The sequence below is a fragment of the Pan troglodytes genome, chromosome 4 (assembly GCF_028858775.2).
Source record: "Pan troglodytes isolate AG18354 chromosome 4, NHGRI_mPanTro3-v2.0_pri, whole genome shotgun sequence".
Classification (NCBI taxonomy): domain Eukaryota; kingdom Metazoa; phylum Chordata; class Mammalia; order Primates; family Hominidae; genus Pan; species Pan troglodytes.
This window is the reverse complement of record NC_072402.2, coordinates 176,720,885-176,745,823: the sequence shown is the minus strand read 5'-3', so window position 1 is coordinate 176,745,823 and position 24,939 is coordinate 176,720,885. Positions and strand designations below refer to the sequence as shown.

At 59.1% G+C, this 24,939-nt stretch overlaps 1 protein-coding gene across 2 annotated transcripts in view; it reads left to right on the top strand.

The window, feature by feature from the left end:
- Positions 1 to 24,939, top strand: part of ADAMTS2 (ADAM metallopeptidase with thrombospondin type 1 motif 2) — a 235,955-nt gene that overhangs the window by 65,928 nt on the left and 145,088 nt on the right. For both annotated transcript variants that reach the window (XM_024356867.3, XM_054684843.2), the window contains exon 3: positions 8,093 to 8,246. In XM_024356867.3, the coding sequence (XP_024212635.1) occupies positions 8,093 to 8,246 (154 nt within the window). The remainder of the gene's footprint in view (positions 1 to 8,092; positions 8,247 to 24,939) is intronic.

Sequence of the window (24,939 nt, the reverse complement as noted above, 5' to 3'; positions counted from 1 at the left end):
GGCCTTGCGTGCCATGGGACGGCCTTGGCCTTTATTTTGTAGGAGTGGGTTTCTGGATTTTGGTTTGGTTCTTTCTCCTTGGTCCTAGTAGAGTTTTAGAAGGATAATCGGTACCTGCCAATGTGTGCGGGGTTTCTTTTTGGGGTGATGAATAAACAGGATAAGCAGTAATTCATAGGTTACCCAGTCCAGCTCCTCAGTTTGCAGATGAGGGAACTGGGGGCCTGCAAGGGGACAGGACTGGCCATGACCGCATTGGAAACCAGGTCCCCTGGCTCAGCATCATGTGCTTACTCTCCCTGCCTGCCTCGCCCCCCGCCCTGCCCTTCAAAGTGGAGTCTAGCTTTCCTTAGAGCCTCACTGGGCATGTGACTGTCGGGGCTCCTTGGTCCTGTCGGAAATTGGCTCCGGCCAGCTTAGGCCAAAAAAGACACTTTCTGGAGTAAAGGTCTGTAGGGCCTGAAACCGGGTCCAGGGAAGGTTAGAGTGGCCAAGCAAAGTCATCAGGTTCTGTGGAGCTCAGAGGCAACTCTGTTGTGGTCACTGTGCTCAACAGAACCCTGGAAGGCCCAGCTCCAGCCACAGCTCCAAGACAGAGCCCTAGACAAGGGGTCGCTCTCCAAGAGGAAGGACGGGAGTGGCTGGCACCTGGCGAGGATCCCATGAGACACAGAGGAGGAGCTGGTGGAGATGAGGGTGAGGACAGCTGTTACCTAACCCCATGGACAGCTCCTGCCCGCTGGCGTCCCTTTTGGAAAAGTGGAAAAGTCAGTGTGTGAAATCCTCTGGGATGCTGAACTGTAAAGGAGCCCCCAGTGGTGAGGACCGAGTGGCTCAAATCCCACTCAATGACACTTCCCACTCCTGGGACTGTCCAGTGGTGAGGACAGAGTGGCTCAAATCCCACTCAATGATACTTCCCACTCCTGGGACTGTCCAGTGGTGAGGACCGAGTGGCTCAAATCCCACTCAATGATACTTCCCACTCCTGGGACTGTCCAGTGGTGAGGACCGAGTGGCTCAAATCCCACTCAATGATACTTCCCACTCCTGGGACTGTCCAGTGGTGAGGACCGAGTGGCTCAAATCCCACTCAATGATACTTCCCACTCCTGGGACTGTCCAGTGGTGAGGACAGAGTGGCTCAAATCCCACTCAATGATACTTCCCACTCCTGGGACTGTCCAGTGGTGAGGACCGAGTGGCTCAAATCCCACTCAATGATACTTCCCACTCCTGGGACTGTCCAGTGGTGAGGACCGAGTGGCTCAAATCCCACTCAATGATACTTCCCACTCCTGGGACTGTCCAGTGGTGAGGACCGAGTGGCTCAAATCCCACTCAATGATACTTCCCACTCCTGGGACTGTCCAGTGGTGAGGACAGAGAGGCTCAAATCCCACTCAATGACACTTCCCACTCCTGGGACCGTTCAGTAGTGAGGGGTCCAGCCCCCTTCCCTGAAAGCTCCCAAGGTTGTTAGAGACCTCCCTGGGGAGCTGGGAGAGGCAAGAGAGTGCCCGAGCAGGCTCTGTGAGGAGGCGCCCTGGGAGCTGCAGGCACTGTGCAGCTCTCCCTGTGAGACCGTCTTTCCACCAGGCAGCTGTCACAGCGGGGGAGGCTGCCTGGCCATTGCCCCGTTGTCCAGCAGATCTCCCAGGTTCATTACCAAAAGGAAGATGGGGAGAAAGAATCTTGGAGTTGGAATACTTTCAGGAATGGGAATCTTAGCAGATGCCAGCATCTGGGGGACTCTTGGCGAGGTGCATGCTGTGTGTGTATTTCGGAGGGAGGTGAGTTTGAGGGCAACAGGGACTTGCAGCCTTGTCCCTTGGCAGAGTCTGGGTCCCTCTGTGCATGGACCTTTGTGCTTCCTATGCTTTGTGCCTTCTACGCTTGATTGTTGCCACTGCAACCTTGGCACACACCCGACAGTGTTTCTGCTGGAGGTTGACAAGGTTCAGTGACAGACCAGGTCCCAGTCATACACAGGTGGGAGGCTGCTGATGGCTGCAGCTGCGGCTTCCATGGGAGGGGCAGTGGGGACCAGCCAGCCTGGGTGCTCTGCAGAAGGAAAGAGGATGCATGCTTGTGTTTCCTGTGAACCCCTAACTTCCAGGGTGTCTGTGGTTGAATGCTTAAAAATTCAGAGTAATAGAGGAGAGCTGTTAAGCCTTTGGATCTTTATAAATTTTTAACGTCTAGTTGCCATTTCTAGTAACTACTTTACCATCAATCCAACTGCAAAGGGGCAGGTTCTATAGAAAGAAGAGGCAGGGCAGGCGTTGTGTAACTCACCAGGATCTGAATGCCGGCAACTTGACTTGATGACCCGGGTACTGCCAGGCTCTGGGCCCCTGCGGTGGCACCTGAAGGTCAGGGACAGAGCCCTCCCCATGATCCTCTCTCTATCCCCCAGGGGAGAACCTGGCTGGGTTTGCCAGACATCCACAGACTTCAAGAGCAGAGCTGGACTCACACTGAGAGCCGGGTCGGGGTACCAACCTTTCTGCAAGACCCCAGGCTGGACAGCTGGACAGGCTGTCCAGGCTGGACAGACAGGCCACCAGCAGGATCCCAACTGAGTGCTTTTCAGCCTAGTGTGCTTCTGGAGTTTCTTTAATATTTATTGAGTGGGGAGAGGAAACTGATTCTAATTAATAAAAATTACATGTAAAAACAGATACACTTGACACTGGCAGCAGGAAAATCAAAGTCCTGGAAAAAAATGCAGCAAAACATAGCTCACATTTTGTGCTTTGCTCTCCTGTCAATTTCTTCTGTGTGTTTTAGACAGATCATTCCTGGGATGCATATACTGAAGCGTTTGAAAATCAGGGAATAAAATGATCTCCACTTCTTCCGTGAAGTGCCCCCCGCCCCGAGCATTATTCTGGCCAGCGGTCTTGGCAGGACGTCAGCTGATGGTCTTGGGGGGGTCAGCCTTTGGTCGGGGGGGGGTCAGCCTTTGGTCTCGGGGGGTCAGCCTTTGGTCTCAGGGGGGGTCAGCCTTTGGTCTCGGGGGGGTCAGCCTTTGGTCTCGGGGGGGGTCAGCCTTTGGTCTCGGGGGGGTCAGCCTTTGGTCTGGGGGGGTCAGCCTTTGGTCAGGGGGGGTCAGCCTTTTATCTCGTTGGGGGGGTCAGCCTTTGGTCTCGGGGGGTCAGCCTTTGGTCTCGGGGGGGGTCAGCCTTTGGTCTGGGGGGGGTCAGCCTTTGGTCTGGGGGGGTCAGCCTTTGGTCTCGGGGGGGGTCAGCCTTTGGTCTCGGGGGGGTCAGCCTTTGGTCTCGGGGGGGTCAGCCTTTGGTCTAGGGGGGGTCAGCCTTTGGTCTTGGGGGGGTCAGCCTTTGGTCTCGGGGGGGTCAGCCTTTGATCTCGTGGTGGGGGTCAGCCTTTGGTCTCGGGGGGTTCAGCCTTTGGTCGGGGGGGGCCAGCCTTTGGTCTCGGGGGGTCAGCCTTTGGTCTCGGGGGGGTCAGCCTTTGGTCGGGGGGGGTCAGCCTTTGGTCTCGGGGGGGTCAGCCTTTGGTCGGGGGGGTCAGCCTATGGCCTCGGGGGGTCAGCCTTTGGTCTTGGGGGGGTCAGCCTTTGGTCTCGGGGTGGTCAGCCTTTGGTCTCGGGGCAGGTGCCACCATGTTCATAGTCCAGCATGCGTGTGCACATCGCACAGTGGTCAACAGAGACGGGCGGGGCTGTGAGGAGCATGTTGAACGTCTGTGTTTGAGAATGCCACCGCTTGGAGGCTTCTGGCTGTGTGAGGAAGCCTGAGCCCAGGTCCTGCTTCAGATGGACCCCAGTGTGCTCCTGTGCCCTCCGGGGAGTCGCCTGCAGGGGTGCCCTTCCAGGAGGCAAGGCCCAGGGCAGCATCAGATGGAGCTAGTGCTGTTGGCTCAGCCCAGTGATTGTCCTCAGGGAGGCAGCCAGGGAGGGGAGCCTGACCCCTGCTGGTCAGGGAGACCCCAAACTGTCCCCCGGGTTACTCCGGCCAGAGAGTACTGCCCCTCCCCAGGCTGAGCCTGGCCTCATTGTCACACTAGGTCCCTCCAGAATAACCCCAGGGCCTCAGGCCTGTGGCATCGATGGCTCCTGGCCTGGGCTGCAACTTCCCCCAGAAGATGGAGCTGCCATAAGGGGTCCTCATGCCCCAGTGTCCTGCCCTAATTGGCTCAATCGGCCCAGTCTGGCCCAGGGAGCTGTCTGGGAGATGCCCTTTCCGTGTAGGTGTGAGTTCTGATCCCTAGAACCTGTGTGTCCCCAGCAGCCTGTCTGCCCATCTAGGCCTCGGTTTCCTCATTTGGAAAGCAAGCTGGCTGGATGAAATCACTTGGGTGGAGGCGTGGCCTGGTTCTCAGCGTCTCCCAGGCTGCATGTGCTCCTGTGTGAGTGTGCACGGGAAATGACCGGCCTCATGTACAGGCGAGTCACTGGACGCTTGGGGAGCTTGACACCTTGCCTGAGGTCACCTGGCCAGATAGAAAGGGTGCCAGGAACTCAGAACTTCACACTCCAGGACAGCTTGCCCGCTGCCGCCCCCCAGGGTTAATTCCTGCACTTCATCCAATGAGTTTCAGTCATAAGATGGATTTGAGGCACCAGTCTTCTCCACACCACGCACCGGGACCATCAGTGCTGGACCCTCCCAACTCCTGCACTGGTAAACACGCTGCCCCTGTGCCAGTGGACAGGCCCGGCTGTGTTCTTCCCGCCTGCCTGCTCGGTGCCTCCCTTGGGGGACGTGGCCTGCAGCTTTGGGGTCATCGGTTCGCTCATTCCACAGGCATCTGCTGAGTCTTCGCCAGGCCTGGTTGAGCCCTGAGACCCAGGGATGAGTCAGAAGCGTGGGGCCTGCAGGGTTCCCACCCCCTCTTCCGCTCTCCTCCCACAGCCCTGCTGACCTCCTTCCCTGACCTTGGTCTTGCCCTGGTAACTCTGGTTACCACTGCCTCCTCGGCCTCTTCCCCAGAAGCCCAGGATGCCTGAGCCCAGAGGGTCCTGTGCCCCTTGCCCTTCTTCTCATGCCCCTTGGAGAATGGCACCCGCTTTGCCAGCCACCCACCAGGACCCTGAATTAGTTTTCTGCGGCTGCTGTAAGGAACTACTTAAAACAGCAGGAATTCGTTTTCTCACAGTTCTGAGGCCGGACGTCCGAAGTCGGGATAACCTGACCCAAATCCAGGCATCGGCAGGGCTGCGCTCCCTCTGGAGGCTCTGGGGGAGGACACTTTCTGGCCTCTGCCAGCTCCTGGGGGCTGCCAGCATTCCTTGGCTTGAGGTGGCATCGCTCCAATCTCCAAAGCTGGCATCTGGCATCCTCCCTGTCTGCCCATGGCCTCGTCCTCTGCGCATCTGCCTAATCCCCCTCCACTCCCCGGCATAAGGAAGTGGGCAAGCAACTGCATTCAGGGCCCAGCCAGCCCCAGAGCTGACCTGATCACACCCACAGAGTCTCTTTCCACCATGTCCGCTACCCTCACAGCTGCCAGGGATGGGGGCCTGGGTAACTTTGGGGGCCGGTTCTTCAGCCACAGACCTGGAAGCCCACCAGGTGCTTCCTCCTCCCTCCCATCTCAGCCGGATCTACCCTACCACGTCCTGTCCATTTCGCTCCTCACCTCCCTCATACCTGCCACTCATCCTTGTCTCTCATGCTCCCGTCTGGACCATTACCCCTCTCCCAGGTGCCTGCAACACCTTCTCCCCAGGACCCCAGACCCATTTTTGTTCTGCAGCCCATTCCCCCTGCCACAGCCACCATGCTTCTGAACAGGAATCAGATCAAGGCTCCCCCCAGAAGCCCCGGGCTGCCTACAATCTCCCTCACCAGCCCCCTGAGTGATGGGCCACCGGGCACCTTGCCCTTGATGCTCCTGTCCACCCACCTGGTCAGCTCTTCCCACCAGCTGTGCTCCGTCCACCTCCCCGGCCATGGCATGTGCGGTTTCCCCCATCTGGAGCACTGGTCCTCTCTCTGACTCTTTGCCTGGCCAGCACAAAGGGATTGGGTGGGTTTGGGTAGATGTCGCGTCCTGCCGGAGGCATCCTTCATTCTGGAGCCAGGCCTGATGCTGGGCTCTGTGTTCCTCCAGGCCCTGCACCTCCACCAGCCCCTGCCTGGCACATCAGCTTCCCGAGGGCCCAGGCTGAGTGCGCCGGGAGGCATCTCCAGCCTCCCTCGCTACACTTGAGGCTAGGGGCAGCCGCCCAGCAGGCCCTGGGGGGCACTGACTGCATCTCGGTCTGCAGAGGCTCCCAGCCAGCAACAGGATGGGGCTCACCGAGCACCTGGGGTCAGGGAGAAGGACGGCAGCCCGTACGCCACCGTGCTCCCCACAACCAAGATGATGATATGGCAGAGGCCATCATGAGGTTACTTTGGGGGGGTGTGGTTTCCGCACATCCAGATGGCAGGTGCTGGGGGCTGCCCACCAGAGGGCACACTCCTGACTGGACAGGGGACCCCGGCCAGCGCCAGCTAAGCTGGAGTGTCGACGGGTGCTGGAAATGCCAGCTTTTCTGATTTTCAAGAGAGTCTGGAAATCTGGTCGTTTATGTGAACTCTCCTGTGTCTTAAGTTTGAGAACTAATTCAAGCTTTTAAAATCCCCTGCATGGGTCATAAGCTTGTGATCTGAAGGAAACACTCTGAAGGCTGGACACAGTGTGCGCTTCCAGTGTGAGACCTTGGTTTATGGATAATGGACCAGAAGATAAAAGTGTAGGAGCTGGAGTTGTCATGGGATGGGTGGACCTGATGGTGCCAGCAGGCTGGATGGCAGGGGAGGGCAGGGTATGGCAGGGGAGGGCAGGCTGGATGGCGGGGGAGGGCAGGAGAGGTGAGGGGGGCTGAATCAGGCCTCGAAGGGGGAACACAGGTTTACCAGATGGCCGAGCTCAGGGTGGGGTGGTGGGGTGGGGGAATGGGGATTCCTGAGTTGGCAGCATGGGGTTCAGGGGCTGGGTGGCTCGGCAGGGTGCACCCAGCCCAGTGAGGAGCATGGGGTGTGCAAGCCGCGGTCTGGGAGGGGGGGGCAGGCCAAGAGCCTGAATGCCAGCATATAGAGCAGCCTGAGTCCCAACGGAAATGAGGACCCAGCGAGGAGTTTGTAGTCAGGGAGGGTGCTGGCTGGCCTAGGGGGTCAGGGGCAGCAGTTCAGCTGCCTGTAGAGTCTGGGCTGGTGGCTGACACAGAGAGCAGGAGAGACGGTTGGGGGGCAGTAGGGACTGGAGCCAGCTGCAGGGGCATGTGTTCCGTCCAAGACCCGCTGTGGTCAGGGCCTGCGTTTCCAAGGAAAGCTGGGATTCCATGTTCAAGACGTGAAATCTCATCATTCTGAGTGTTAGCTTCAGAGCTTTAAAAATATTGTTTGGCCCAAGTGGAACATGTGTGTGGGCAGATTCAATCCCCGGCTGGCTGTTTTGACCTTTGTCTTGGACTCTGGGCTCCTGGGAGTGGGGGCAGCACTTGGCCCGTATTGATGCAGTTTGGTGGGTGCCCTCCTGGGGACACGCACAGGCCCACAGCTGCCCTTGAATGTCTCCAGGCTTCTCTGGACGGTTTTGACTTTATAAACACAGTAACTTTTCTGAAAGCAGACAGGGTTGGTGTACAGGGGTGGAGATGACCCAGACAGAGGCCCCTTTCCTAGACAGGGCGGGCGGCAGGGGGCGGCCTCTGGGGCCACATGTTCATACCCTCCGGCCAGCCCAGGGTTCAAGCTGAGCACCAGCTGGGGTGCTGGGCAGGGTCTTCAGGTGGGACCAGGGCACACGTGGGTTCTGAGTTGAAAAAGACAGAAGCCCATGAGTCTGTGCAGAGACTGCCGAGGCTGCTGGGAGCACCTCCAGAGTCCTTGTAGGGCACATGCCTCCAGGGATCCAGAAAGAGCATGCAGGGCCTTTCTCCCTGAGCAGCCAGGTGAGGGTTGGGACCTACCACAGGCACCCTCCCAGGGACCATGGCAGCACAGAGCAGGAGAGGCGCTGTCTGGGGCTCTGGAGGCCTCTTCACAGGCACAGGCTCCCTGAGGGGGTCTCCTCGCTGTTCCCCTTCCTTGGTCTTTTGTGTGCTGGAAATCTGATCCTGTTGTCTGTCCCGCAGGCTGGTCTGATCCGGATGGAGGAGGAGGAGTTCTTCATCGAACCCCTGGAGAAGGGGCTGGCGGCGCAGGAGGCTGAGCAAGGCCGCGTGCATGTGGTGTATCGCCGGCCACCCACGTCCCCTCCTCTCGGGGGGCCGCAGGCCCTGGACACAGGTGAGGCTACTGCAGGTGGGCAGGCTGTGTGGAGAGCCCTCTGAGGCCATGGTCCCCAGGGGAGCATCCCAGAGACTCAGGCAGCTCTCCACAGACCAGCTTGGCCGCTGAGGCTGAGCCCCGGTCTCAGTGGCTCAGAAACAGGCCAGCTGCCTGGCTGACGGCAGGGCGTAGCAGGGCTGCTGGGGCTGGGGCCTCTGTTCTGGGTGCATGTGGGTGACAAGCAGCCCAGGCACCTCTGCCTTCAGGTCTGGGGCCTCCATGGTGGACTATGAAGGCTGTCCAAGGACCCATCTTCTGTTGCCTAAAGGCAAGCAAGTGTCGTGGAGCGGGGCGGGGGCCCCCGGCCAGGCCTGAGTCCAGTGCCTGCGTCTCTGAGTCTGTGCCTGTGAAGAGGCCTCCAGAGCCCCAGACAGTGCCTCTCCTGCTCTGTGCTGCCATGGTCCCTGGGAGGGTGCCTGTGGTAGGTCCCAACCCTCACCTGGCTGCTCAGGGAGAAAGGCCCTGCAAGCTCTTTCTGGATCCCTGGAGGCATGTGCCCTACAAGGACTCTGGAGGTGCTCCCAGCAGCCTCGGCAGTCTCTGCACAGACTCATGGGCTTCTGTCTTTTTCAACTCAGAACCCACGTGTGCCCTGGGCCCAGAAACGTGAAAGGAGCTGCCGGGCGGCCATGGTGACAGTCCATGACTGTCGCCTCAGATCTGGCCTCACTGTGCCAGCCCACACCTCCCAGCATCCCCCAATCTCTGGTCCTGGATTGTGGTGAAGCCAGGGTTGGTGTCTGATGTGGTTCTGCAGGCCCATAGTTCTCAGGGTCCCCCGATGGTCAGGGACTCCTGGCCTGTGCTTGGCTCTTGCTGGGAGAGTGGGAAGCTGTGAGCTCAGCCCTCAGCCTCTGGTCAGGACCCCTGGGTGAGGAGAGTCTGGAGTCTGGGGCCCAGGATCAGGCACACCTGCATGTTCACAGCGAGTGCTCCAGGGGCCTGGGCTGGGCCAGCCCCCGTGCTGTGATTTACTAAGGTACTCCCGTCACTCCATAGCAGCCCCGCCTCACTTACTGTAGGTCTGTCTGACTTCCTAGCTTGACAGATAAATTGGGTACAGCCTGGCAGGCATACTTCTAATTTCATGAAATGGCATCAGGTACCTTTGCAAAGGAATTGTTCCATCAGGAAGCCCAATGTACTCTGGAGCCAATCAATGCAACCGGTGGCCCCTTGTTCCTTGGTGACAAATCAGCGTCTGCTATGCTGCAGACAGCCGGGCCACTGGGCACTGCCTGCCCAGCCTTTTCCAGCTGTGGTCTCAGCCTCGACTTATTCCCACCCTTGGACTATTTTGCAGGGAAGGAAGGAGGAGGAATCCAGGAGGGCCAGCGTGGAAGGGGCTGAGCAAGTGCTCCAGACCCGGGGGCAGGGCCCCAGCTTTGCTCCTTGCTAGCTAGCTGCTGTCGGGCAAGCCCAGTGGCATTAGCAACCCCTGTGTCCCCGAGAGCTCAGGGGCTGGTCACTTGTGCTGTGGGCTTGGTGCTTCTGGCTGGCCTCTCCTGGAAGATTCAGGGTGGTTCTGGGGGCCTCTGCTCAGGCGAGGTGAGCTGGCCGTGTGCCCTTGGCCATGTCTCTGATCCCAGATTCCATATGGTGCTTGTCTTCCTGAACATGGCAGCCCTTCCCCCACAGCCTGGCTGGCCTTGCCTTATTTTCTGGGCTTCTGCTGGTGTTTGGCATCTTCTGCTGAATCCTCCCTCCACCCCCACCCCCAATCCACATATCTTTAATGAGAACTTGAAATTCAGAACACAGGAAAGGAATTTCAATCTCAGAATAAGCCCAGAAACCATTGGCCTTAGAAGACGCTGGGTGAGGCCAGCTGCCAGGTCAGGGGTGAGGCTGGGCTGGAAGGTGGAGGTTTGGTAATGGGCTGTTGGGGAGGAGGTGAGCCTGCCCAGCCTTAGCTCCAGGCCTGGGGCCCAGGCTGTGGGTGTGAGCGTGGGCCTGGGGCTATAGGTCTGGATCCCAGGACTTGGGGCTGGGGCCAAGTCCCCTTTGCTTGATGTTCCTGTCTGGTGTCAGCAGACCCTGCATGAGGGGCTCGGGCCTTCAGTGAGCTAGCTCCCACTCCATGCACCTAATCGTTCCCACGCAGCCCTGGGCTGAGGTCGACACACTGACTGGAAGGGCACCAGACCCAGTGAGTGCCGGAGCTGGGTGGAGGGCCCACGGTGACCTCAGGCGTCCAGCTTTCTATCTGCCTGGGCCTTTTCAGGGCCCAGAGTGGCAACTGGGAGATACATAAAAGCTGTGTCCTGTGGCCAGGCATAGTGAGGGGCACAGCCTGCCTGGCACACAACTCCAGGACCTGGGTGCGGGTGTGTGTGTGTGTGTGTGTGTGTGTGTGTGTGTGTGTAGGGGACCCTTTCTTCCAGTGAATTCTGAGGGAACCCTGATATATCAGTGTGGCCCTGGCAGAAGCTGGCAGGAGGTGCTGGCTGGCAGTTTCTTCCTGCCTCCCCAAAAGCAACGTCTGGAAGTGGGTGTGAAGCACCCTGCTATTTATGTTCTGCCGGGGAAGGTGACACACCTGCCCTGGGTGTCCCAGTGGGGGGTGGGCATCTGTCTGGGTGGCAGGATATCCCTGCAGCGTCAGGGGTGCCTCCTTTTCAGGATGTCCTGTTTTCCCCGAGAAGCCCACGGGCTGCCCAGGGTGATCTCGGGGACTCATGGAGCCTCAGGGAATCATTTTCACTAATAGTCTCTGTCATCCAAGATCAGTTGCTGGATTGCAGATTGCCTGGGGGAAACGGATAGAAAATGACGGTTTTAAAGCATTTCACAGACAGGCCAGGGATGAGTGTGTGCACTGGGCAGCTTAGGCAACACCCGGGAGAGGATGTTAGGAGGGGCAAGGGGTGAGGGAGCGGGGAGGGTCCTTTTCTCTCTTCCCTGGCCATGCTGGCCAGGAACCATGGGTCCTGCTCAGTGCTGCTGGCCTGGGAACCTGGGAACCTGGCCAGGACCGGAGGCCGAGCTCTGAGGCTGGGTGGCCTTTTAGGGAGCAGTGGTTGAGGTGTCCCCCCAGGCATTCTGACAGGCATCTCCAATCCCTGTTCTCTGCCCTTCCCAAGGCCAGCTCTGTGTCCAGGGACACTGTGCTGGGGTACAGGGACAGGGCACCCTGTGGCATTGTCCTCTCTGGTGTGTGTGCATCTCATCCTGTGTGGGACTGTTGAGGAGGGAGTCCCCACGGAGCTTGAAACAATAGAAACATTGATATGGTTTGTCTCTGTGTCTCCACCTGAATCTCATCTTGTAGCTCCCATAATTCCCATGTGTTGTGGGAGGGACCCAGTGAGAGATGATTGAATCATGGGGGTGGGTCTTTCCCGTGCTGTTCTCATGATGGTGAGTGGGTCCCACGAGATCTGAGGGTTTTAAAAACGGGAGTTGCCCTGCACAAGCTCTCTCTCTCTCGGCTGCTGCCATGTGAGACGTGCCTTTCATCTTCTGCCATGATTGTGAGGCCTCCCCAGCCACGTGGAACTGTAAGTCCAATAAACCTCTTTATTTTGTAAGTTGCCCAGTCTCGAGTATGTCTTTATCAGCATTGTGAAAACGGACTAATACAAATGCATCTCTCACAGCTCTGTGGGCCAGAAGTCTGAAATGAATCTCACTGAGCCAAGATCAAGGGTGGACAGGGCTGTGCTCCCTCCAGAGGCTCCAGGGGAGAATCTGTTTCTGGCCCATCCCCGCTCCTGGGGGCTGCCAGCCTCCCTTGGCTTGTGGCTGCATCATGCCAATCTCTGCCTCCGGGTCATGTTGCCCCCTCCTCTTCTGACGTGTCCCTGTGCCTCCCTCTTGCAAGGATGCCTTGATTACATTTAGGACTCACCCGAGTAATCCAGGACAGTCTTCTCATCTCAAGAGCCTTATTGCAAGCACATCTGCAAAACCCTTTCTTCCCATAGAAGGTACCCGTCTCAGGTTGCAGGGATCAGGATCCAGCATCTTTGGGGGCACCATGCAGCCAGCTACAGGATGTGAATGGCCCTCACGTACAAGGCTGGCCACGCAGTGCGCAGCACACCCGGGAGGTGCCCGTCTGGGTCACGTGGAGGAGCAGCACTGTAGGCTTCACTTACTCCTCCCCAGGGCACATAGCCCAGAGGCACAGCCCAGGCAGGCCCTGGTCCTGCTGCCTCCCTCACTGGACCCTCCACCCTGTCGTGTGGGAGCTCTTCCCTGCATGTCTAAGTGCCAGTCTCAGCCTGGCAGTCCTCCCCCACCACCCACGTTAAGGGACCTAGAGAGGCTGACTCCAAGACCACGTGCACAGAGAAGCCAACCCTGTGCTGACACTGAGGGCCTGTCTTAGCTTCCCAGAGACTGACCTTGGGACTCTGTGAAGGTTGCCACACAGTGAGAAAGACCCCGAGTCACGTGTTGAGCATGTGGTCTCTGTTTCAGACACACAGTGCCATTTGCAGAAAGTCAAGACAAGAGCTGCAAACTCAGAGCCTGCAGGGCCTGGCAGGCAATGCCAACAAGGATAGCAGTGGAGGAAAAAAAGATAATTGCACCCACCCTTGGCCTGGCTTTCATTTCTCTCCTTTTGATAGAAATGTGGAGACCAAGAATACATCTCCACTAAAAAGAAACAGCAGTGGGAATGCAGCCACACGTGGTGTCCAGCCCTGGCCTTGCCATGGGCACAGGGCGTCTGGGAGGCCCTGCAAGGAGGGACAGACCCTCCTCAACTCCCTTGACCTCAATTTGGTAGAAGTGTGGCTGTGGTGCAGCTGAGCATCCTATCAAGAAAATCCAGACATCAGACTTTTTATGTGAACCTTCCTGATGTTAAAATGTGGCTTCAAATTTCTGGAATGAGAGGATGAACTGAGAAGACTCCAGGAATCCAGCCGCGGCGCTGAGCTCAGTGAGTCGGCAACAGCTGGCTTGGCAGGGCCCAGGCCGACCCGGGTACGAGAGACAGCCCCTATCACCATGCGAAAGGACCAGGCCTCAGGAGTCTGGGGAGTCACTCAGGAAGTGCCTGGTTGGAGACACAGAGACAGGTCCTGGCACAAGGATGCTGGCCAGGTCCAGGGCTCAGCCAGCAAATCCAGACAAAGCCTCTTTCCATGGAAGCCTCCAAATCAGCTCTCTGCCTCCAGCCCTGGGCCCTGCACACCCAGTGGAGCTGTCATGCCTGGGGTCCTCTCCCGTGCTCACTATATGGACCAAACAAAACACGGTCCCCCATTGGCTACCCATGCTTTCTGTGATGCAGAGGTAGAAGCATCTTCTGCCCTCCTCTGTGGGCTGCTCTCCTGGGGCTCGCCCCGGCCTGGCCTTGGGACAGAGGAGGGGCAGGTGCTTCCCATCCTGGGGAACTGCTACCAGGCTGCTGTGGACACACCCTGCTGGGCTGAAGGAAGAGAAGTCAGACAGCAACGTGCCAGTGACCTTGGCCACCTCCACCCCAGACACCGCCGGTGCCAAGCTTCTGCCTGCTGCTGTCAGGCTGCAGCATCCTCCCTGACGGGCAGACGAGGCACGCCACCACGGGAGCCTCTCAGCCTTGCTGCACCAAGGAAAGCCCTGCAGGAGACAGAGGACAAGCGCCAGCACTGGGCAGCTCCTCCACGTGGCTGAGTGTGGCTGCCACCTGCAGCCCACAGCAGCCCTTCCCCACCAGGCCAGGAAGAGCCCCCTCCTGACCCGCAGTCTCCACCCTGTGACTTTGCCTTGAGTTGGGTAGGAGTTTTCCAGGCCGCAGAGGATCCTGGGGGAAGAGTGGGCGGCGGGGGTGGGGGCGGACCTCAGGCATGACAGTTCCCCCTGGGTGTGCAGAGCCCAGGGCTGGAGGCAGAGAGCTGTGGGGCAGCCTCCATGGAAGCAGCAGCCTTGAATGACCCAAGGTGGGGATGGCGCCCTCCAGTCTCACAAAGAGTTGAGTGTTTCAGCAAGCTCGTACTGGTTGCAGTGTGAGGGAGGCTGGTGGGGGAGGCTGGAGCAATGGCACAGGAGAGAGAGAGGAGCTCTGTTCTGTCAGACCACAGGACTGGGGAGCAGGCGAGACTCATCCACTCCGTGGCGAGCAGATAGCCAGCCCCACTGACACAGCAGATGTGAGGCTTGGCCCGGTGGAGGCTGGGGGGCCCAGGATGGGGCAGGAGGGCCGTGTGCTTTGTTGGGGGGTGCCAATTTGCTGAATGCCAGGTCAGAAAGCCTTTCTGCCCTGTAGCTGTTGGCGTCCATCTCAGCTTCCTGTGGCTGCTGTACCAGGTTACCCACACCTTAATGGCTTAAAACAGCACACATGCATTCCTCACAGTTCGGGAGCTCAGAACTCTGAAATAGGATTTTAGGGGCTAAAATCAAGGTGCTGGCAGGGCTAGTTCCTTCTGGAGGCCTCAGGGCAGAATCCATTCCTGGCCCCTCCCAGCTCCTGGGGGCTGTTGGCGTTCCTTGGCTTGTGGCAACATTGCTGCAGTCTCTGCCTCCCTGGTCACGTGTCTTCTCCTCTTCTATAGCCAGCTCTCCCTCTTAGAAGGACACTTGTGATAACATTTAGGGCCCGCTGGGACCATCCAGGTTACTTTCCCCATCTCAAGACCCCTGATTTAAACACATTTGCAAAGTCTCTTCTGCCATATAAGGTAATGCTCACGAGTTTTGGGGATTAGGACATGGACGTCCGGGGGTCATGATTCAGCTGACATGTCTAAGTGTTGAACCTTGGGTCCTAAGGGAGAATGGAGAGAGGGCTTTGGCTGGATTTGCAGGGTGAGCCCTGGACCTGGCCAGCGTCTTGTGCCCAGACCTGTCTCTGTGTCTCCAACCAGGCACTTCCCAAGTGACTCCCCAGACCCCTGAGGCCAGGGCCTCTGGCGTGGTGATAGGTGCTCTCTCTCATACCCTGGTCAGCCTGGGCACTGCCAAGCCACTGTTGCCGACTCACTGAGTTCAGCGCCTCGGCACTGGATCCCTGGAGCCCTCTCAGCTCATCCTCTCTTTCCACCCTGGAGCTGAGCCTGCAGCCCAGGCCCCGGGAAACCCAGGGAGAAGCACTGATTGTGAAACCCGAGGCGGCTCCGGGAGGCATGCTTCGGGGCTGAGCGCAACCTTGGCAGACGCCGCGGCGCTCCTGTCCTCGTGCAGACCGGGCCCTTGGGATGGCTGTTGGAGATGCCAGCGCGGTGATGTGGCCCACGCGGAAGGGGTGGGCGGGGGCCGGCGCTGGGAAAGCCGAGGCTGCACATTCTCCGAGGCTGGAGTTGCCTGGGGTCAGCCGGGGAGAGCAGGAGGGGCCAGCTCCCGGGCCTGGCTGGCTCTCTGGCTGGAGTCTGCTTCTCGGAGCGCTGCCCTGTGGGTGCTTCCCACCCCCTGGGCTGTGAAGGCAGAAGCGAGGCTTGCAGCCCCGGCGAGGGCTCGGCCCCCCTTATCCCGCAGTGGAGACGTGCCAGGGTGTGCTCCCCCTCCACGGCGTCTGGGCCTGGCACTCCGCCTGACAGCCCCCACGTGGGCAGCAACTCCCCTGTGCCTCTGACATAAATTTAGTCCCTGAGTCTCAGGCCTGCCCTTCCCCCGCCACCTCTCCCCTCCCGACATAGTTTCTGGTTCAGGGGTGGAGCCGACCAGGTGAATGTGGCTGGCAAGGGCCTGGATCTTTGGTGGAGCACCGTGGGCAGGTGACAAGCGTGACCCGGAGGATGGTGGCCTTGGCCCTGGCTTGGCTGCAGCCCCAACTCGAGTGCAGGGGACAGTTCTGGAAGACCGGCCAGTGGTTCTGAGGAGCTGCATTAGGGCTGCTCCCACAGATGCTTCCAGCACTAGGTGGGTGAGTGGGGTGGGCAGCAGGCAGTTTGGTGCAGGGATCAGTGCGCTCAGCCCCGCCGGGCATGCTGCTGTTGGTGCAGGGGTCAGCGCGCTCAGCCCCGCCGGGCATGCTGCTGTTGGTGCAGGGGTCAGCGCGCTCAGCCCCGCCGGGCATGCTGCTGTTGGTGCAGGGGGCAGTGCGCTCAGCTCCGCCCGACATGGTGCTGTTGGTGCAGGGATCAGTGCGCTCAGCTCCGCCGGGCATGCTGCTGTTGGTGCAGGGATCAGTGTGCTCAGCCCCGCCTGGCATGCTGCTGTTGGTGCAGGGGTCAGTGCTCTCAGCTCCGCCGGGCATGCTGCTGTTGGTGCAGGGGTCAGTGCGCTCAGCCCCACCGGGCATGCTGCTGTTGGTGCAGGGATCAGTGCTCTCAGCTCCGCCGGGCATGCTGCTGTTGGTGCAGGGATCAGTGTGCTCAGCCCCGCCTGGCATGCTGCTGTTGGTGCAGGGGTCAGTGCTCTCAGCTCCGCCCGACATGCTGCTGTTGGTGCAGGGATCAGTGCGCTCAGCCCCGCCGGGCATGCTGCTGTTGGTGCAGGGATCAGTGCTCTCAGCTCCGCCGGGCATGCTGCTGTTGGTGCAGGGATCAGTGCGCTCATCCCCGCCGGGCATGCTGCTGTTGGTGCAGGGATCAGTGCTCTCAGCTCCGCCGGGCATGCTGCTGTTGGTGCAGGGGTCAGTGCTCTCAGCCCCGCCGGGCATGCTGCTGTTGGTGCAGGCAGGGGTCAGTGCGCTCAGCTCCACCCGGCATGCTGCTGTTGGTGCAGGGGTCGGTGCGCTCAGCCCCGCCCGACATGCTGCTGTTCTGGCTCACTAAGGGGCCCAGAGCAGCTCACCCAGCCCCTCAGCATCTCAGAACCTGGGTGCTGAGATCTCCACTGTACCTGGGTGCAGTGGCGCAGGGGCTGCTGGAATTACGCAGGGCACAGGGCGCCTGCCCAGTGCTCACTGCGACACTTGCTCTCCGGCCCCCTTTCCCTACTCTGCCTCGCCGTCTTCCACAGACACAGTGAATTGATACTTTCTTTCCTTCCCTTGGATCTGTGTTGGGAATGTCCTCCAAAGAGCTTTTTGGGTTTTGCACAAGGTAACAGCCCCTGGCATGCAGACAGTACACGGCTCAGGGGTGAAGCTGTGATCTGCTGATGGGGGCATCTGGCGTTTGATCAGCAACTGTGGGCTGGGCACGCCCCCTCTTTTCAGGTCCCCAGCACGGCAGAGGCAGGTTCCTGGGAGAGAGGCGATGTGTCCAGGGCATCTTTTCATGTCTGTGACATCTGTGCCTTGGATGTAGGAGCCTGCTGGCTGGGGTGAGGTTGGGGTAAGGAGCAGTGGGGCCTGCTTGGGACCCAGGTGAGGCTTCCTTCATGCCCTGGCTGCCCCATGGATGACGGTGAAAGAGGCATGGGCACCCTGCATAATGGGGACAAAGGGACTGCATCCCGTAGTGGGTCCCTAGACAGAGGCCTCTTGGGGATAGAGAGGGGTGGGGCGACAGGTGAGAGGCGTTGGGTACCAGCATCAGGGCTGCAGAGGCAGCTGGAGGGACATCTGAAGGGGACAGGAAGCTCTTCCCCAGCAGCAGCGAGGACAGGCCCGGCTCAGAAACTGCATTTGGGTCCGAGGTCCAAACTCTGCCAGTTTGTGCCAGCCGGAGGCCTCTGACCACAGGCCCCATCTCCTCTCAGAATTCTCTGCAGGTTGGCAGACACTTCAGCCAGCTCCAAGCCTGAAATATTTTCTATAAAAATTTCCAATTTTCTTTGACCCGTTTCTCTTTGAAATTAATCCTAGGCAGCGCTGTGCTCTGGGCCCTGAAGGAGCTCTGAGCGGGGAAAGGTCGCGCAGTCAGATGGGCGTGCTGGCGTCTGTCTTCTCTCTCTCCTGCTCTCTGGCTTCATTTTTCTCTCCTCCTGTCTCACCCTCTTTCGTGTGCCTGTGCACACACACCTTTGGGACAAGGGCTGGATTCTTCGGCTGGGATATCTCTCAGAGCTCTTGACTTGGTCCCTTTGGCTGGGGCTTGCCCTGAGGTGTGGGCTGCGCCACGAGCACAGCTGGTAGAGAACCCGGCCAGGAGCGCAGCTGGCGCCTCCCACGCCTCCCATCCCAACCTGTCAGCACACCCAGAGAGAGCTTGCAGGACAGGACAGGAGGTGACCTGGGCACTGGGCCTGCATGGAGAGGTGGCTGGTGCGCTGGTCTGGTTGGGAAAAGGCTGGGCACCTGAATGCCATGCGGGTTCATTAATGCTCAGTAATAATGCTGCTCCCCAAATCATGGGGGAATAATACTGCTCCCCAAATCATGGGGGAATAATAGCATTAGCAGCTCTACTGCTTAGGGGGAGACTGAGGCTCAGAGAGGGCACCTTGCCTGCTGCCACAAGTGTATTCTCCTGCATTCACTCGTCACGTTCTTGCTATGTGTCCACCGTGTGTCTGGCAGGACTGGGTGCTGGGGCTGTAGCAGCGGAGGAACCCGATCGAGTCCCTGCTCTCTGGGCTCACAGCCCCGCAGGGGAGACCCGGTGAGCAGATGCTCGCAGACAGTGGAGAATCCTGTGAACAAAGTAAAACGGGGTGAAAGGGCAGCGTGAGAAGGCAGGTAAGGGAGGGAGGCGCCCCAGGTTGGTGATGATGGGAAAGCCCAGCCCTGGGAAGGGTGTTCCAGGCAGAGGGAACAGCACATGCAGGAGCCCTGAGGCTGGAGTTACCGCAGCGTGACCAAGGGGCAGAAGGAAGAGCGAGTACCTGGAACCGAGGACATAACGGGGGAGTGGGAGGCGTGCAGGGCCGGGAGGGATGGGCAGCACCCATCGCTTTGAAGGGACGGTCACGGTGCGTGGTGAGAATTCATTCTCTGTGCAGTGGAGGCCTTTGGAGGGTTTTCGGTGGACGGGGTGGAAGCAGGGAGGAGTCCCGGTGATAGATGGCGGTGGAGGCAGTGGGTTCAGGATGAGTTTGAGGGGGAGCTTCCGGGACGTGGTGTGAAGGAAGGAATCAAGGACATGTCCTGCCCCGGAAAGGTCACGTGGCTGGGAGGCTGGCTGGTGGCCTGAGGCTGGCCAGGCAGGTGTGCAGGTGGGGGTGGCAGGTCAGGTGTGCTAGTGGGGCTGGCCGGGCAGGTGTGCTGGTGGGGGTGGCAGGTCAGGTGGTCTGGGCCAAGTGCAGGAGTCAGAATTGGCACCCATCACTCTGACTCCACAGCTGCCCACTTCCACTGCTCTGCACTGCCCTGGCCCAGAGGGAGGTGTTTTCCCAGGAAAGAAGGTGCCAAGGCCAAGACCCATGTGTTCCCAGACTCATGGGGTGGGGGCAGGAGCCCCCACTGCAGCCCCACAGGCAGCCAGGCCCTGGGATGCACTGCCACCTCCTCTTGCTCCGGGAGGCAGAGGCTCTGCTCTGTGGGGCGGGCTGTCAGGGACAGTGTGAGGTTTGGGGTCCCATGGACGTGTGTGCATCCTTGTTTGTCTAGCAGGACCGGTCCAGCTTCCCCTTGCCTGCCACTGTGGGGAGGGACCCCAGACTGGCTGGGATGAATGGATGCAGGAACTGTGGCCTGCACGTACTTAGGAGTGTGCAGGGCAGGGTGTGTGGCTGCCTCTAGGCCTTTGCAGGCAGAGCCTTCCTGTCCACCCCAAGGGGCCGCAGGCAGCGCTACCAGCTGTTCCCCACACAAAAGCTGCCCGAGACAGCTGGAATGCTCCCTGCTCCTGGTGCAAACTCTCTTGAAACTCAAGGGTGGGGACATCCTGGGAGCTGACCTCAGATTCTGTTCCTGGAAATAGGTATCTGTTGCTGACCCGGCAGATGGTGGCCTGAGCCAGCCCAGACGCGCTCGAGCCCTGGCCCTGAGCAGCCATCAGGGGGCACCTACTGAGTGACTAAATGAATTAGGAAATCCCAGCGCTTAACAGACTCACCACTCGGGGCAGAGCCAGACTGGCTCCCACAGCAGCTCCTGGTTTCTCCAAATCCTCACCAGCACGGGGACTTTACTGTTTAATATTTTGCTGCTCCGGCAGCAAAGCGGCGTTGCTTTTTGCACTAATTTGCGCTTCTTTGATTACTAGCGAGGATGAGTGATCTTCCCTGGGTTTGATTACTTTGCATGTCTCCTATTCCTGTCTAAGTCCTTTGCCCATTTATCTCCTGGGGTCTTATATATTGGGATAAGCCCTTTATCTCTTTTAGATATTGACTTTCTGTCATGTTCGATACAAGCTTTTCCCCAGGCCGTAGTTCCTCTTTCCTTTCCAGTTTTGTTAGCGTTAGTTGCACAAAAGTCTGTTTTTCTGTAGCTGAGTCTGAATGATCCTTCTCCTGCCCCATTGGAGCCAAGTTTGCGTTCAAGGACATGCCCATTCACCGAGGACCTGCGCAAAGGCGGGCACTCTTCATGGTGTCATTTAATAGGCGCGGTAGTCCTGGAAGCAGAGAGAAAACTAAGGTGCAGGGCTACCACTGTCCAAGCAGTAGCGGCAACAGCAGGGAGCAAGAAGAACGTGACGCGTTCCTGGAGCACTTACCATTGACCGCGTCTGCCAGCACGCTGCAGGTACATCATCTCCTGGGATTCTTGTAATGAGCCCCAGGGTGGGTTGGTGCTTTTGCTGTGCCCACGTTACAGATGAGGAAACTGAGGTGCCGACGGTCGCACAGATAGTAAGCTGTAGAAACAGTGGGAGCTAGGCCTTTTGACTCCTGCATCAGGAGGGAGGAGCAGGCTTAGAACCCAGGGCTGCTGACACCCTATGCAGTGCCCTCCTGTCCCCGCTCAGAGCCTGGGCTGGCAAAACCCGGTAGCCTGTGACCCCATCTGTTTGTTGGACAGAGGGCCTTCCAAGCACCAAGGCCTGGAACTCCACTTAACGGCTGCAGAAACTGGGGCCCAGCGAGGGTGAGTGAGGATGTGTCTCCAGGTCACTTAGCACGTTAGCTTCGGGGAGACTCTTTTGCTTACAGTGGAATTTGCAGCATTTTGAGGAATGCCTGGCACACGGTTGGTGTGTAAATATCCGTGAAAAGAAAGAGTAAGCGTAGTGCCTAGGAAGCCCAGTCGCCCAGGAGCTCACTCCAGGAGCAACAGTTGCTCCTTGCAGGCGTTGGAGGGCTTGGCACTGACGCCTCCTGTTGTTGCCACAGTGTCAGGGCTGCAGACTCAGGTTGGCAGCTGAGGGTGGCTACTGGTCCCATGGGCCCATGGGACATTGGGTGGCCCTGGGCCTTCGCTAGTCCCACTTCCTCACGCTTGACCAGGACTGACTTCGCCGGCTTGTGACCCATCCGGCAGGGCCCTATGCCCACTTTAACACTCTGTCATTCCTGCCTTAGAAGTTGTAATCACTTTTTGAACAAGGGACTGTGCGTTTCCATTTTGCACTGTGCCCTGCAAATCAAGTGGCCAGTGCTGTTCATCACTCTTTCTTCTGTGACTCTGCTTCCTCCCTGTGGTGTCATGGAGCTGTGGTCCAGGCCCTGAGGTTGAGGACACAGGGCACTGCACAGTGGCCAAAATTGGGGGTGCCCAGTAGACACGGGCTCCCTTCCTTCCAGGCCCAAGCACCAGTACTTTCTGACAGTTAACTGTCTATCCTTTATTTGGGAATGTCTGATGCCAGACTGCAGATGGCGAGGAAGATGGCCCTGTCCATGCTGGAACGACAGACCTGGTATCAGGAATGTGCCCCTGTGACTGCCACAGGCCCGTTTGGTGCCTGAGGGCAGCAATGCGTGAATCCCAGCCTCTGCCCTGGGGATGCTGTTGGGCTGGAGCACTGCTCCCAGCGTGCCTTGGCCACTGTTCCCTGCGCGGTTGTCTCTGGACGTAAAGCACCTGTGGAATCCCAGGGCTGCTCCCCTTCCTCTCTCCCTTGATTCATCCAGCAGATCTCTACCCGGCACGCACAGCAGGACTGGGCACTGGGCCAGGCTCTGGGACCAGACAGGCACAGCCCTGACCTCATACAGCCCACAGTGCACTAGTCAGTCCACAAATATCTGCACAATGAAAAACTTGGGAAGTGCCACAGAGTGAGCCCGCAGTCACTGGACATTGGGCTGAGGCCTGGAGTATGGGTTGCAGTTCCCCAAGAGGAAAAGGGGCCAGGGCAGCAGATGTGAAGTACCTGAGGGGTGAGGACGGGGCTTGTTTGGGGGTGTGGCAGGAGGGGCAGGGTGAGGGCCTGAGGGGACTGGAGGTCAGATCACAATGGCTTCTGTGGGCTCCGTCGTGGAGGAGGGGCTGTGCCATGCAGCAGGTGGCATGGTCTGGTTTCCGAGGAGGGTGAGCAGGGAAGAGGCAGGGAGCCGGCAGGAGGCTGCTGTCCTGTGTGCAGGGAGAGACTGCGGCCTGGATCAGGTGGCCATGGGAATGAGAGCAGCGGCCGGATCAGCCCCCCAGCGCCATCGTGCAGGAAGGGTGTGGGGGTCCTGGTAGGCAGTCCACAGGTTGGTCAGAGGGGGATACTCCTTGCCTGGCAGAACCGTGTTCCCATTCCAAATCACCGTGAGGCTGGGAGGACCCAGATCGCAGCCCCACCCGGCTCCACCCCTGTCTGGACCTCAGACCTGTCGAGGTGGCGCTCGCTAGAATCATTTCCTCTGTGGGATCCGGGCCTGGGAAGGTCCCTGTGTCTGGCCCTTTTCTCAAGGACCTTTCCCAGATCATTCTGGACACATATTTGAGTCCAGCTGCAGATTCCTAGCTGCGAGCAATGCTGCCCAGGCTTGAGCCTTTTTTGGACGACTGCAGGGACTCCATGGGGTGTGCCATGGGGGCTGCCTTCAGCCTCCTCATGCTCTGCCTTTGACAATTCACGTGGCAGGAGCTGGGGCCGAGGCCAGGGTGGCCAGGCTTGGAGGGATGGAGTCAGGAGAACAAAGGGCTGAGATGGCTCTGCAAGTCTGGCCAGGCGACGTCCAGCAGGGCGAAGGACTAGGTGCTGCCCAAACCACAGCTGGAGCACCTGGTGGGCTGCGGGGAGGAGCTCAGGGGTCGAGTTGACGAGGAGTTCAGTACACATTGTCTGGGTTGGCGGGGGGCTGTCCGGGGGGGTCAGGCTGGGAATAAGAAGCATGATGACCTGCTCAGCTCTGCCCACCCAAATCAGAGCCCACAGCCATGGGCAGTCCCAGCCCCAGCGTGTGTGCAGAGGGCTCTGGAGGGCAGAGCTGGATAACACTGGCCCCAGGAAGGCCAGAGCCCCTAGGATGAGAGCATCTGTCCTCTCAACCTTGCCTGGAGCCTGGGGGTCAGGCGTTCGCTGAGGACGGTGGTCTCGTATGGGCACACTGATGGGGGCCTGGCAGGTGACGCCAGCAGAGATCACTGGGCCCAGGTAGATACGGGGTCGGCCAGCAGCAGGAGGGCCTCCAATTTTATAAGAGAAGCTGGAAATTGATTTTACATACAATCTCTTCATTTTAAACTGTTGGCAGCTAATTCAAAATTTGTGAAAGCCGTGTAAGGGTTGAGCAGCCCGGGGCAGTGGCCGGGATGGGGGTCAGGAGGCAGCCTCAGTGCTGGGGACCTTCACTGGAGCCCACGGCGCTCAGGACCGAGCTTCTTGGATGTGGCCAGGGCTGCCTTGGAGTTGAAATGTACTTCAGAGGAATTTTTATTTTCCTTTCGGGAATGTCAAGAGAGGCCTTTCCAGCGGTTCCGTTTCTGTGAGGCGAAACCTGCGGTCGTCCTGTTTTTCTTGGAGGCAGCGATGAAGCCCATCTGTAGCGCATCAGCGGGAGCCAGCAGCGGGGAGGGCGCAGGGCCCCAGCCCAGGCAGACAGAGCTGTTGGATGCGGCACTGAGGGAGCAGGCGTGGCGCCGGGTTCGGAGCAGCCCCTGGACTCCCCGGGCTGGGTGGACAGACCCCCGGCTGGTGCATCTGGTGCCCAGTTCCGGGTCTGAGGTTCTGTTCCCCGGGCTCCCGGCACCTATACCCGTGCCTGGGTGTCCTCCAGGCCCCCGCAGCTTGGAGAGCAAACGGCCGATGATGGTCTCAAGAGGGTTCTGCCCTTGTGTCCAGAACGTCAGGTGCCTGTGCTCCTTTGTTCTGGGCAATATCCCGGGAGCTCCCAGCATTCTTGGCCTTCATCACCACGAGGACAAAGCTGGGCTTGGATTTGTCCCGAGGCCTTGAACTGGGAAGGAGTGTGGGGACTCATAGGCCTGTAGGAACCACCTCGGCCACCTTAGATACTCACAGTGTGGGCCCTTGGTGACAGAGACCCCGGGGGCCAGGCCTGGGCCTCCCTTTCTTGGTGTCCTTGGTGCTCCCCATGGGCGGTGGTGACCCCAGTGATGGGCCAGGCAGCCGGGGCCACCAGTGTGGGCCTGGCCTGTGGAGTCCTTGCTCTGGCCTGACCTCAGTCTTCTCGTCTGTATGTACATCGGGGTGCTGGACTAAAGCCAGGCCTCACCCCTGCAGCTCTTGGACGGCCTCGCCGCCCCACCCCACAGTGTTTTATTTGACTCGTACAACGGCTTCAGAAATGTTGAGTGTACACTTAACAATCAGGAGGTTTCACATGAAAATCTCAATTTTCAGTTCCTTCAGAAGGCCTGGCCACCCTGGGCGTGTTCCTGCCAGCAGCACTGGGTGGGAGGCTCCGTGCCTCCCCTGGATGGGCGAACACAACCCCTCCCTCCCTGCCGATTCGTGCCTGGCCCCCCACTCATGCTGGCCCCGCCTGCCTGGTTTGCGGTGGAGTGTGAGACTCCTGGACTCTGGTTGGTAGTTACATGTACATAAACTCTCTCCGTCTCTCTCTCCTCTCTCTCACACATGCAGGCATGCACACACCCATGGTC